This window comes from Helianthus annuus, chromosome 13, assembly GCF_002127325.2.
Source record: "Helianthus annuus cultivar XRQ/B chromosome 13, HanXRQr2.0-SUNRISE, whole genome shotgun sequence".
Taxonomy (NCBI): Eukaryota; Viridiplantae; Streptophyta; class Magnoliopsida; order Asterales; family Asteraceae; genus Helianthus; species Helianthus annuus.
The window spans coordinates 107,824,994-107,836,695 of NC_035445.2; the positions used below are offsets into that span (position 1 = coordinate 107,824,994).

At 38.9% G+C, this 11,702-nt stretch overlaps 1 protein-coding gene across 1 annotated transcript; it reads left to right on the plus strand.

Moving 5' to 3' along the window:
- The first annotated feature begins 10,280 nt into the window (after positions 1 to 10,280).
- On the plus strand, positions 10,281 to 11,231 carry LOC110869836. Its single transcript, XM_022119050.1, has one exon. It carries the CDS (start codon positions 10,281 to 10,283, stop codon positions 11,229 to 11,231), a length of 951 nt encoding a protein of 316 aa, XP_021974742.1.
- Positions 11,232 to 11,702: the final 471 nt, after the last annotated feature.

The window sequence follows — 11,702 nt, forward strand, 5'->3', positions numbered from 1 at the left end:
ATCAACAACAGTGGATTTTCTTCATATCCAAGTGTTAATCCTAATGTTTCAACTTCAAGTTATCAGTCTCAAAGCTCAAACAATGGTAATGGTCATGTGCTACAATGGAATATCGCGTTGCATCTTCAGAACGGTCAGAATTTCTCTGAAGAAGTCGCTAAAGGTCATATGGCATTACTAGTTACTGTGTTAGAATCATATGAGAGTTTGGTTACGGGAAGAATCGGAAATCCTATGTTAACAAAAGAGGATTGCGATCAGATTGATGCTGAGGAATTGGAGCTAATGGATATTAAGTGGTGTTTAGCAAGCGTGTTGAGGAGAGCTGAGAAATTTAAGCAGATTACCGGAAGAGATGACTTACGTGATGCTAATGTTTCTACTTTAGGTTTTGATAAGTCTAAAGTTACTTGTTTTCGGTGTAGGGAAAAGGACATTTCAAGAGAGAATGTACCAACCGAGAAGCAGGTGGAGCTCAGAATCCTTTCGGGAACAATGAATATTATCGGAAAGCAATATATCACCAGGTCACTCAACAACCGTCAATTGAAGATGGAAAAACGAAAGCATGTATTACTATGCCTCCGGATCAAGAAGATGAAAGATTGCCAGAGGGATTTAGCTGGGACGAATATATTCCGGCTGAAAGTAACTCAAAGTTTAGAGCATTTGTTGCACAGATCATTCAAGAGCCAGAGTTGATGAAAGAATGGATGGATGTGTTTGCAAATGATGAGAAAAGTCAAGATGGAGAGTCTGTTTCTTCAGAAGATAGTTTAGAAAAGACACCAGTCTTTGATCAATCATCAATTGATAGCAGTGATGATGATGAAGAAATTAAACAAATAAACATTGGTAAAACTCATCTATCTCCTGAAAGTTTCAAATTTTATTTTGCAGATAAATTGGAGAAGCTAAAGGAGAAACAAGCTGCAAAAGAGAAGAAAGAGGTAAAATGTGAGAAGGTTGTTCAGGTGGAAGAGAAGAATGAACAGAGTGAAGAGGTTAAAGTTGCTGAAAAGATTGTTGAGAATATTGTAGAGGTCACAAAACCTTGTCTGAAATGTTTGGAACCATGCAAACATTGTGAAGAGAAAGATAAGAAGTATAGTGAGCTAGATGAGATGAAAGAAAAATTATTGTTTGATCTTAAGTACGTAAAAGAATCATATGATGTGCTGAACAGAACAGTAAACCAGTTGGAAAAGACAAACACAGAAAGGGAAGATGCTTTGACAATGATGAATGTTGTGATGATGTCTAAGCAGAAGGCCATCAATCATTATATTGAAGAATGTGCAAAGTTGAAGCAGGAATTGGAGACTGAAAAGATTGAGAATGAAAGAATCAGACGATTGCTAATGAGTTACTGAAGTTCTGATTACTTGATTGATTGAATCTATCCAACAGTTGCAGGTTTTGAAGCTTTTCAAGATAAGAAATCGGAAGATACGGATACTGGTAAGAAACAAAGTGCAAATTATAAAAAAGTGTCTGCCTCCGATCTGGGAAGGTTATTCTCCCAGAAAACCAAATTCGGAACAACTCAAAAAGGCAGTCAATATAAAGTTAAAGTCTGAAACAACTGATGAGTTACCAGACAACATTAACATCACATTCACATCGTCTGACACTGATCATGAGTATGAGTTAATAAAGAAAGTGGTCGATCAGGTGTTGGATAAGGATGAGGAGTCAGGGTCAAAGTCTGAATCTGAGAGTTCAAGTTCATCAGTTGACAGTTCGAAATCATCGGTCATAAGGGTTTACAATAAAGATTTTCTGATGTCAAAAAATAATTTGAATGACGAAACATTCAAAGTAGCATATACTTTTAATGATTCAGACAAATTATATTCTGATGAGGAATTTCCAATTAAAAATGTGAAAATTGAAAATATTAAAACAGTTTTTAAATTGATAAAAATAAAATTTTCAGAAATAAAAGATAAAATGGAATTTTCAAAACCTAAATATACTTCTAGAGTTCAACAACGTTTAAACAAGAAGAAAGGTTGCGGTCCAGGTCATCAAAAGAAACCGAATCATAAAAGCAATTTCAAAAAGAAGGGGTTGGGTTTTGATGTTGAAAATAATCAAAATATTAAAGATTCTAAAACAAATACAGTATTTGTTTCAGGTGCTTCTTCAGAAGAAGAAAAAGAAAAAGCTTTCTGGAAACAGTCTAACAAGGAGTTTCTTGAAGAAAAACAGAAACATGAGAAGAATGAAGCTAATCAGAGAAAGGAGATAAGAACCTGTTACCAATGCAAAACAGTTGGTCACATCGCCTGGAACTGTCCAAAGGCAACCAACACACAACAGGGAGTGTCTTCTAGGCTCAAAGATAAAGTTGTTGATGAAAATGAACCACCAACGGACAAATTCAAAGTGTTTAAAAATTCTACATTTGAAGTTGGTGAGAGTTCATAACGTTTTTACAAAAGAAATGTGCATCTTAACAATCAAAAGTGGGTTGTTAAGAAATCAGATGTTAAATCTGGCAATGAATCTGACTCATCAAAGTCAGAGGAGCCACAAGTTGAGTTCAAAAGAGAAAATTCAGTTCCACCAATGGATGACGCAAACTTTCCACCATTGCGGACTGAAAAATTAAAACAAAAAGTTGGAAAAATGGAGATTTCGAATCAATTCTATTCTGAAAAGAAAGAATTTGATGTCGAAAAAGCGTTTAATGGCAAAGTGAAACATATTTTTGGAAAAATGGTCGATGGTAGGGAAAAAAAGCGGTAAAAGAATTTTATGAATCAAAGAGGAGAACTTACCCACCGAGTGAAAATAACTCGGATGCACCCAAAGCTGGTCGGGCTTGGGTGTCTGTATTCTTTGCTTAAAAATCCTGACTTGCCGGAACTCCCAGGTTGGTAATTGGGGAGTAGGAATCGGCATCTTTCTTGAGAAATTCACAACTGTGATATTTCGACTTACAAGTGGTATTGTTGATAAGAACCTACAAGTGTCATCATTCTTTAAAATGTTTTTGTGTGAAAAACCTACAAGTGGTTAATCAAGGTCATTAAATTGAATTTGATTTAACCTTCATACAAGTGGTTGAAGAAAAGGAAAAGTGATAGCTTTTACAAGTGTTTAATGAACAATGTGATGAAACCCCATGATGTGATTTCAACAAAACTAATTTTCCGGAAAAACCATTTTGATTAAAACAAACTTAAGTCTTTTGAAATCATAATGGGAAAATAGTTTGTTGTCAGGGGGAGTTCTTATTGTTTATGCCAAGTGGATGGCGAATTGAAGCAATTCACATTTGTTTGTCATCTTATTTGTACAGTTTATTGCGTTTATTTTCAAATTTTCCTTGAAAATAAAAAAATTGAAACATATTTTTGATTTTAGGGGGAGTAAAAAATTTAGAAATTTTGAAAATTTGAAAAATCTAAAAACATGATAAAATCTAAAAAGCCAAAAACATGATAAAATCTAAAAAATGAGTTTTGTTGTGAAAAAGAGGAAATGATAGTACATCAGTGGACTATCACAACATGCTAAAGAAATGGATAGTCAAAATGTTTTTAAACAAGTCTCACTGATGATGTGCCAGTAGACTCCGCACGACTAGTAGATTGAATTTGAGATATAAACCTAAATATCAATACTTACTTATCTCATGGGGAACATCTCTCGGATATATGGGTAACCCCCAAAATCTTGTTTGAGAGATTGCCTGATTCTGAGATACTAGGTCTTTATACTGTTTGATATCTGGGGTATTATACCTGGTCTTCTGATATTGCGGAAGCAATGACCTAGACTTCGTATAATACTTTAAGCGCTTTAAAAGCTTACCCTCTACATAAAATTTGAAAAATATCGAAAGATATGAATCAATTGCAGTTGAAGAAAAGATTCCCTAAAGGGAACACACCTAAAGTCGAGCCTTCATCTCTTTGACTGAACGAAAGTTCATACCTGAGCTCTCAAGGTCTCGCACTAACCCAGATACAGATATCAAATTGGTATACTCACCTGTAAGACTAAATCTAGGGAATTTTGATACGGTAGTATATTCTGAGGTGGGACACGTGAATAAGTTTAAGTTCCTTAAAACATTAATTCGTATCTCGAATCAACTGAAACTTGTGTAGAAGTTTAAGTGGACAAAAATACTGCCAATCAGAAGTGAATTTGTTTAAAACTTAAAGTTAAATCAAGATCAACGGTGTTGATGGTGTGTCTCATAAATTGATATGATCCTCTTACACAAACTCACAAAAATATTGTCTGTAAATATTTCTTTACTGCTTTTCATTAAACAAAAACCCAAAAAGAATGTGTTTTAGAATAAAATTTTGAAAATTAAAAAAGGTTTCATTTCAACTTATTTTCGACAACTGATGTTGAAAAGTTGATTTTCAAAATTCTAAGTGCTAAACATGATGAACAACAGTGGATTGGGAGAGTTTGTTTGAAACGAGAAAAGCTTTTGAAATGATTAAATGGTTCATTAATTTGAAACCAAATTTGTGTGTTACGAATACTAGTGGTTAAGCAGAGATTAAAATTGTTATAAATAAAAATACCCAAAACATAAGATTTGAAAAATGAAGTCAAAGTTTGAGATAATTTGAGAAATGTTAAACGATATCTACAAGTGGTTTCTAAATTTGTTAAATTTTAAAAATTGTGAAATTTACTTTTGGGTAGAGTATATGCAGGTAAAAAGCTCTGAAAAAGCTAAGTTTCGACTCCTGAGGATTTCCGTATTAGCATATGCAGATTAGAGCCAGGTTTCTGATTTTGTTGCTACGGAGAGCCAGGAGACGTTCCTGATTATAGGAAAGCTTGTAGATAGAAGATTCCAGACTGCGATCCCAGCTTATCGAAAGGGGGAGTTTGAAGACGTAAGAGCCAGATACAGATATTGGAATAAAGCTCGAGATAGAAGCTGCTGATGCTGATAAACTTAAGGAATCAAGAGACCTGATAAAGAGAACTAGAGAGGATAGAACCAGGTTGAGATTCTGATAGAAGAAGAAAGAGATTGATGAGGATGCTTACAGAGACGGATACTTTGGAAAGAGTGTGAAGACTGATCAAGACTGAAGACTCGACACACTGAAGACTCGTCATCATCCAAGGGGGAGTTTGTTAGTGCATATGTCTGTTGACATCGTCTTGTATCGAGACTTGTAATAGAATAGATAGACCAAGACACGTTGTTCGAGAAAAACGGGAAACAGGTCTGAACCAGCAGGTTCACACGAAGTGACCAGTTCGTGCGAACTGGCCAGTCCGTGCAACCTGGCATGTGCTGGTTTGTGTGACCTGGACTCCCTATATATATGTGGTCTTGGGATTTCATTTGTAACTTGGAGAACTTTCTGATTCCGGTAGCGAAGCTCTGCCAAAGTGCCGCCAACTCGTGTAACGTTGTGAAATCAATACAATCGACAATTAATCTACTTCTAAGTGTATACCAAGCTGGATAAAGATCAAATCAATGAATTCCGCCTCTGATTTCGTCTAGAACTCTTCTGATCGACTCGTTTAGATCAATTGCCCGATCCTACAATCTGGAATGCCTAATGTTGGAATGCCTGAATGTGGGAATATCTATATGTGGGATTGCCTAAATTCTATATGATTAGAAATCCTAAATGTCTATATGCTTGGATTGTCTAAATCACAGAGCTTGGAATGTCTAATTTTATGTGCTGGAATGTCTAAATCTATGTTGGAATGCCTAAATCTAATTGGTGCTTGACTCCTTAGACTCGTGAAACTTGATTCTTGGTTGAACAAGAGACTGGAGCCTTGTCACTGGCGGAATCTATTGAATCTTGTAAACTTTTGATGGGCATATGATAATCTAGTTATTCTATTACTCGAATAAAACGCAATGCTAAACCTAACTCACAAAGCAATCAAAGTCTGGAAAACGGAAAGGTCGGGCAGGCCAGGGTGCTATCCGATCGGACTACCATCCGATCGGATTGTCACCCTATCGGATGACCACTCGATCGAACAGCAGTCCGATTGGACAGTCACTCGAACCAAGCCCACCTTCCCTCCTCTTCTCCCTCATACTATAAATAGACCTGTCACATCACCTTTTTCAGTGATGTGACAGCTCTGCTCGACCAGACCCTCTATCTCCTCATTTTCTTCATTTTCTTGCTGATTTCGGTACGTTTCAGGCTAGATCCTTGTACTTTCTTACTCTAAACGTCATCCTTTACGTGATTCTCACTTGAAATCACACTTTTCACCATGAAATCTCTCAGATCTGAGTTCTTGGGGGTGATGTCATCATGCTGGTTTGTACAAACTGCCATGTAATGTCATTCTAAGCAAGATCTAGCTCGGATGTAAGGTATTTCATGCGTTTTACATTAAATCTAAGCTAAATCTATACTTTCCATATAAAATTTGGGTTATTCTTCATCTTTTCTTCAAACTTTCGATTTACTTCGGTGATAAACGGGACTGAACAGACTGTAGACTTGGTCGGTGGTCTAGAGTTGGTTTAGGGACGGATTGTTCACTGATTAAGACGATCACGGGATGGATTCTGGTATAAACCCGTCACTAACAGACAAACGGGTCGGACTGGGGTGATTCCCGACCGATCAGAATGTCTGTGAAATGATAAGCTACTGTTGCCTCAGTCTGTACCGTGACGTCACCATTAATTTTCAAACTTAGAATTTTTGCAACATTGGTAAACTATAAAAACTTGGAAGTCTGATCGAATGGCAACTCGATCGGACAGCCATCCGATTGGAACGACCAGGTTATCTGCACTCGGACCAAGTGGCAATCCGATCGGATTACCGTCCGATCGGACAGCCACCTAGTCTCTTCTGTTATAAAGCTCACTCAAGTGGCAACCTGATCAGATGGCCGTACGATCGGGCAACCATCTGTCCTCTCACCCGGATATGTCACAAGACCGACTGGCCATCCGATCGGACAGCCATTCGATCCAGTGACTGTTCCAAAACTTGTGAAATCTCGTTATTTTACCCGGCTCTTATCCTATTGTAATCTAATCAGGCTAACTCTAAAAGAGCTCCCTTTGATCCAATAACAGTTTAAACTTTTGGGGTGTAGCATGTATTCTATTAAACTATATAGTTTTTGGCAATCTAAACTCTATCCTATGTGTTTGTGGAAACTTGTGCATTCTAGTATTCTATTTGTGTTATGTGATGTTTAATCCAGCGTGTTTAGTTCCGCCTTAACAATAGTAGCGCTATAGGGGGTGCACCTCTCCTATTATTCTTCGGGGGTATTGTTAGCAGGATTCTAGTTTACCTTGAGTCTTGGGTAAACACTAAAGCATCAGGATTCTTGGGCTATCACTACGTGGACTGCGACACTAGCACGACTGAAACTCTTTTTATTACTTACACTGTGGATATGAGTTGTTTTAATCTATTATTCTATTATCAAACTTGTATACTCTCCAATACTTTTCTATTGATATTTTAATACATGTTGCAGGTTGATAGGTTGAGATGGATCATGGAAATCAAGCTAGGGAAATGCCTAGAAACGTCGCCTAGTGAACTTAGAAACTTTTGAACAATTTGAACGATCTTTGTTATGTTTTGTACTCGATGTCTGATGTTGGATTTTGATTTAGACAAATTTATGCATGAAATCAATTAATCTCTATTGTCACAATAGTGTTATGGAAATCTCATGAGCAATCTGAACGCCTAGTGCTCGCACCCCGATGTTTCAGCCATCGGTTGGGGTGTGACAGATTGGTATCAGAGCCATAACTATAGGGAATTAGGATAAGTAGGAATAACTTGCCCTAGTCTATAGTTCTAGGAACTTGATTCTTATTTGTTGTTTAAGACTTATGAATTCTACCGTATCTGCTTCCTAGCAGCACATGTTCCTATTGAACTTACATGCCTTTCCTAAGGCTGATACAATGTACACTTTATACTATGAAAACACTGCTACACGGTGTTTATATTTTGCACGAGATTTGGCCACAGGATAGGAGTGACATCCGAACCTTGGGATGGGAAATCTCCACATTATTCTAGTAGGTCTTGTCTACGGATAAGTACCAACACTATTTAGGGTACGATGTTGTCAAGTTATAGGTGAAACTCAGACCTTGATAACTAGTCCCACTCCTTGATGATTTTATATCTCGCCAAGGTCTCGTGACTACCAATCAATTGGGTACGTGAAATGACCAAAAGGACGAATATCGTAGGCCTAACATCGATGATGTATTTGTCTAAGTAAGTCAAGGCACGATACCTCAATTCGAAAGGGGTTCAAATCACTTTGGTTAGTCGTCGTTCCTCTACCCGGAACAATCCTATGTTTTATAAGCCTATCTTGCTTTTATGTTATCTCGATTTCTTGAAGGTGGTTGTATTTATGTGGTTTTAAACATGACTCTTCGTATGTTTTGAAATGCTTTTACACAAATTTGCACGTTGTCCGCAACCTAAAACGTTAATTCTAATCTCAGATCAAACTAAATATATGAAGCCTTATTCCATATGTAATCTATGTGGTAATCTTGATTGACTATTGTGATATGATGTGTTGTTGAGGGTATAAAACACTAAGATGACATGGAAGTACGAGACAAAAGTGGTGTGTCTGAAGCATGGTGGATACGCCGCTGGTACTTCCTATATATAAGAGCTTCCGGCATGTTACCAACTTTCGTACCAAGTGCCATACGAGATTAGTGTTTGCAGACCAGTGTGGACAGTCTATGTAATCTACAGAATGTCTATGAAATCTATGGAAATTCTATGTAATCTATGAGAAATCTATGCAATCTATGTGAACTCTACAGCTTAGCATTTAATCTATGAGAAATCTACGTGTAAACTATGTCAATCTATGATAATCTATGTCAATCTATGATAATCTATGATACTCTATGTTAATCTATGACAGTCTATGTTAACCCGTGATAATCTATTGAGCTAGTTGGTGGAATTAATAACAGCCTATTGAGTAAACTATGATTGAGTAGTCTATGAGGATCTATCTGGGTAGTCTATATGTGATAATGATGATGTGTATGGTTGTGTTTGAGTTGCGACACGTAATATGACACCGAGTACGAGGCAGAGGCGATGTGCCCGAAGCGTGGTGGATACGCTGCTGGTACTTCCTATATATAAGCATTTCTGACACGTTGACCAAACTTCGTGCAACATGCCATGTGAAGGTCGTGCGTTTTGTGGTGTTAGTCTATCTCGTATCTTGATCCTTTAATCTATCGTGAATGAATCTTTATCATGGGACTTCGTAACCTAGACTTATACGATCCTTATGTTGGAACTTTAGATGTCTGCTCGAAGACTCTCTGACAACCTAAGGAAATCAAGGGAGAAGTCCCAGAAAAAGATGATGTCATTCATGGCCGACCCGATTGCTCGGGTCGTGCCAAAGATCGTTTCTGAGCTCCAAGGATCTACCACTCCTCCATCCTCTGTAGATTCCAAAACGGAGAAGCCGACTACTACCAAGTTCAACTACAAACACTTCGTCTCCTGCAACCCCAATCCATTTACGGCCAGTGAAGGGGTGACAGCTATGCTTGAATGGTTTGATCGCATAGAGGTCACTTTTATTAACAGTGAATGCCCCGAACATTTGAAAACCAGGAGTGCTACTGGAGTGTTTCAAGGTAGGGCTTTGGAATGGTGGGCTAATGAAAGGAACATCTGTACAAATGAAGCAGCGTATGCTCTTCCATGGGCTGAGGTGCGTGAATTGATGATGCTTGAATTCTGCCCTCTCCATGAGCAGCTCAAGCTCGAAGAAGAATTTTGGCACTTAAAGCAAATTAGTGATGACAACATGGCGTATACTACCCGGTTCAAGCAGCTAAGTTTTATCGTCCCTCCCTTGGTTTCGACTCCTAAGCGGATGATAACTAAGTATATCAATGGTCTGCCTCCTGCTATGCGTGATTCCATCGAAGCAGCTCAGCTAGGAACTATTGAGGAAGTCTAGCGTCTTGCATCTAGTCTAAACAACAATCGTGTGTGTGACAAGAAGTTTGCTACCCCTACCCCTCCAAAATCTGCAAATCAAGTCACTCAGCAGCCAAGTGGCAGCAAGAACAAGAAACGGAAAGCTCAGGGCTCGGGATATAATGCTATTACTCCTGCTGACCCTGCAGCGAAACCTGCTCCTACTCCTGCTGCTGCTAACCCTGCTGCTCCTGAGGCGAAGAAGCAATACACTGGGTCTTATCCCAAGTGTGCGACATGCAACTTTCATCATCCTGCTACTTTTGCATGCCGATTGTGCACAACTGTAATCGTTATGGTCACACGGCTCCCTACTGTCGTCAAGCTAATCCTGCTCCTCAAGCTCAGCAAGCTCCTGCTCCACCAGCTCAAGCAACTCTTCCAGCTCCTCCTCTGCAGAACCCAGGGTCGATCAATGCAGTTCGTGCATGCTTTCAGTGTGGGGATACTACTCATCTTCGCCATCGTTGCCCCCAGCTGAACCAAGATCAACAAGCAGCCGCTCGTGGACGAGCATTTAACCTCAATGCTAATCAGGCTCGCAACAACAATGACGTGGTGAATGGTATATTTCTCATTAATAATCTCTATGCTTCGATTCTATTTGATAGTGGTGCCGATAAGAGTTTTGTGTCCGGGGAATTCGAGTCTTTGATAAATTGTACACGCTCTAAGTTACCTAAACCGTTCTCTGTTGAGGTCGCCAATGGTAAGTCGATTCTTGTAAATTCTATCATGCGTGATTGTTCCTTGAATCTTAACGATCACGTATTCTCTATTGATCTTATACCCATGCGTTTGGCTAGTTTTGATGTTATCATCGACATGGATTGGTTGCGTAAGAACCATGCCGAAATTGTGTGTCACGAAAAGCTTGTCCGTCTCCCTCTTCCATCTGGTGATCTTTTACATGTTTATGGGGATCGACCTTTGAAAGGACTAAGGCTGATGTCATGCACACAAGCGAGCCGAAATTTACGTAAACAGAACCCTGCCTTCTTGGCCCACGTGGTGGAACAAAAGGGCAAGGGGAAGGACATAAACGAAGTTCCAGTTGTGTATGATTTTCCTGATGTCTTTCCTGAGGATCTACCTGGTCTTCCTCCTCCCAGAGCTGTTGACTTTCGTATCGATCTCGTACCTGGTGCGACTCCCGTCGCCAGGGCTCCTTACCGTCTTGCACTTTCCGAGATGCAAGAGTTATCCAGCCAGCTATAGGAACTGCTCGATAAAGGTTTTATTCATCCAAGTACCTCCCCGTGGGGTGCTCCCGTATTATTTGTCAAGAAGAAGGATGGTTCGTTTCGTATGTGTATCGACTACCGTGAGCTTAATAAACTTACTATTAAAAATCGTTACCCGTTGCCCCGTATTGATGATTTGTATGACCAACTACAAGGCGCGTCGTGTTTCTCAAAGATTGACCTATGTTCTGGATATCATCAACTACGTGTCCTCGAAGATGATATTCCTAAAACTGCGTTTCGTACTCGATATGGGCACTACGAGTTCGTAGTCATGCCTTTTGGCTTGACCAACGCACCTGCGGTGTTCATGGACCTTATGAACCGTGTTTGTAAACCCTATTTGGGTCGTTTTGTTATAGTATTTATTGATGATATTCTTATTTATTCTAAGTCTAAAGCTGATCATGCTCGCCATCTACGTCTTATGCTTGAACTTCTACGT

What these genes read in the sequence shown, in the direction of transcription:
- LOC110869836 (XM_022119050.1), top strand. Translation starts at nt 10,281, where the DNA reads ATGCCGATTGTGCACAACTGTAATCGTTATGGTCACACGGCTCCCTAC.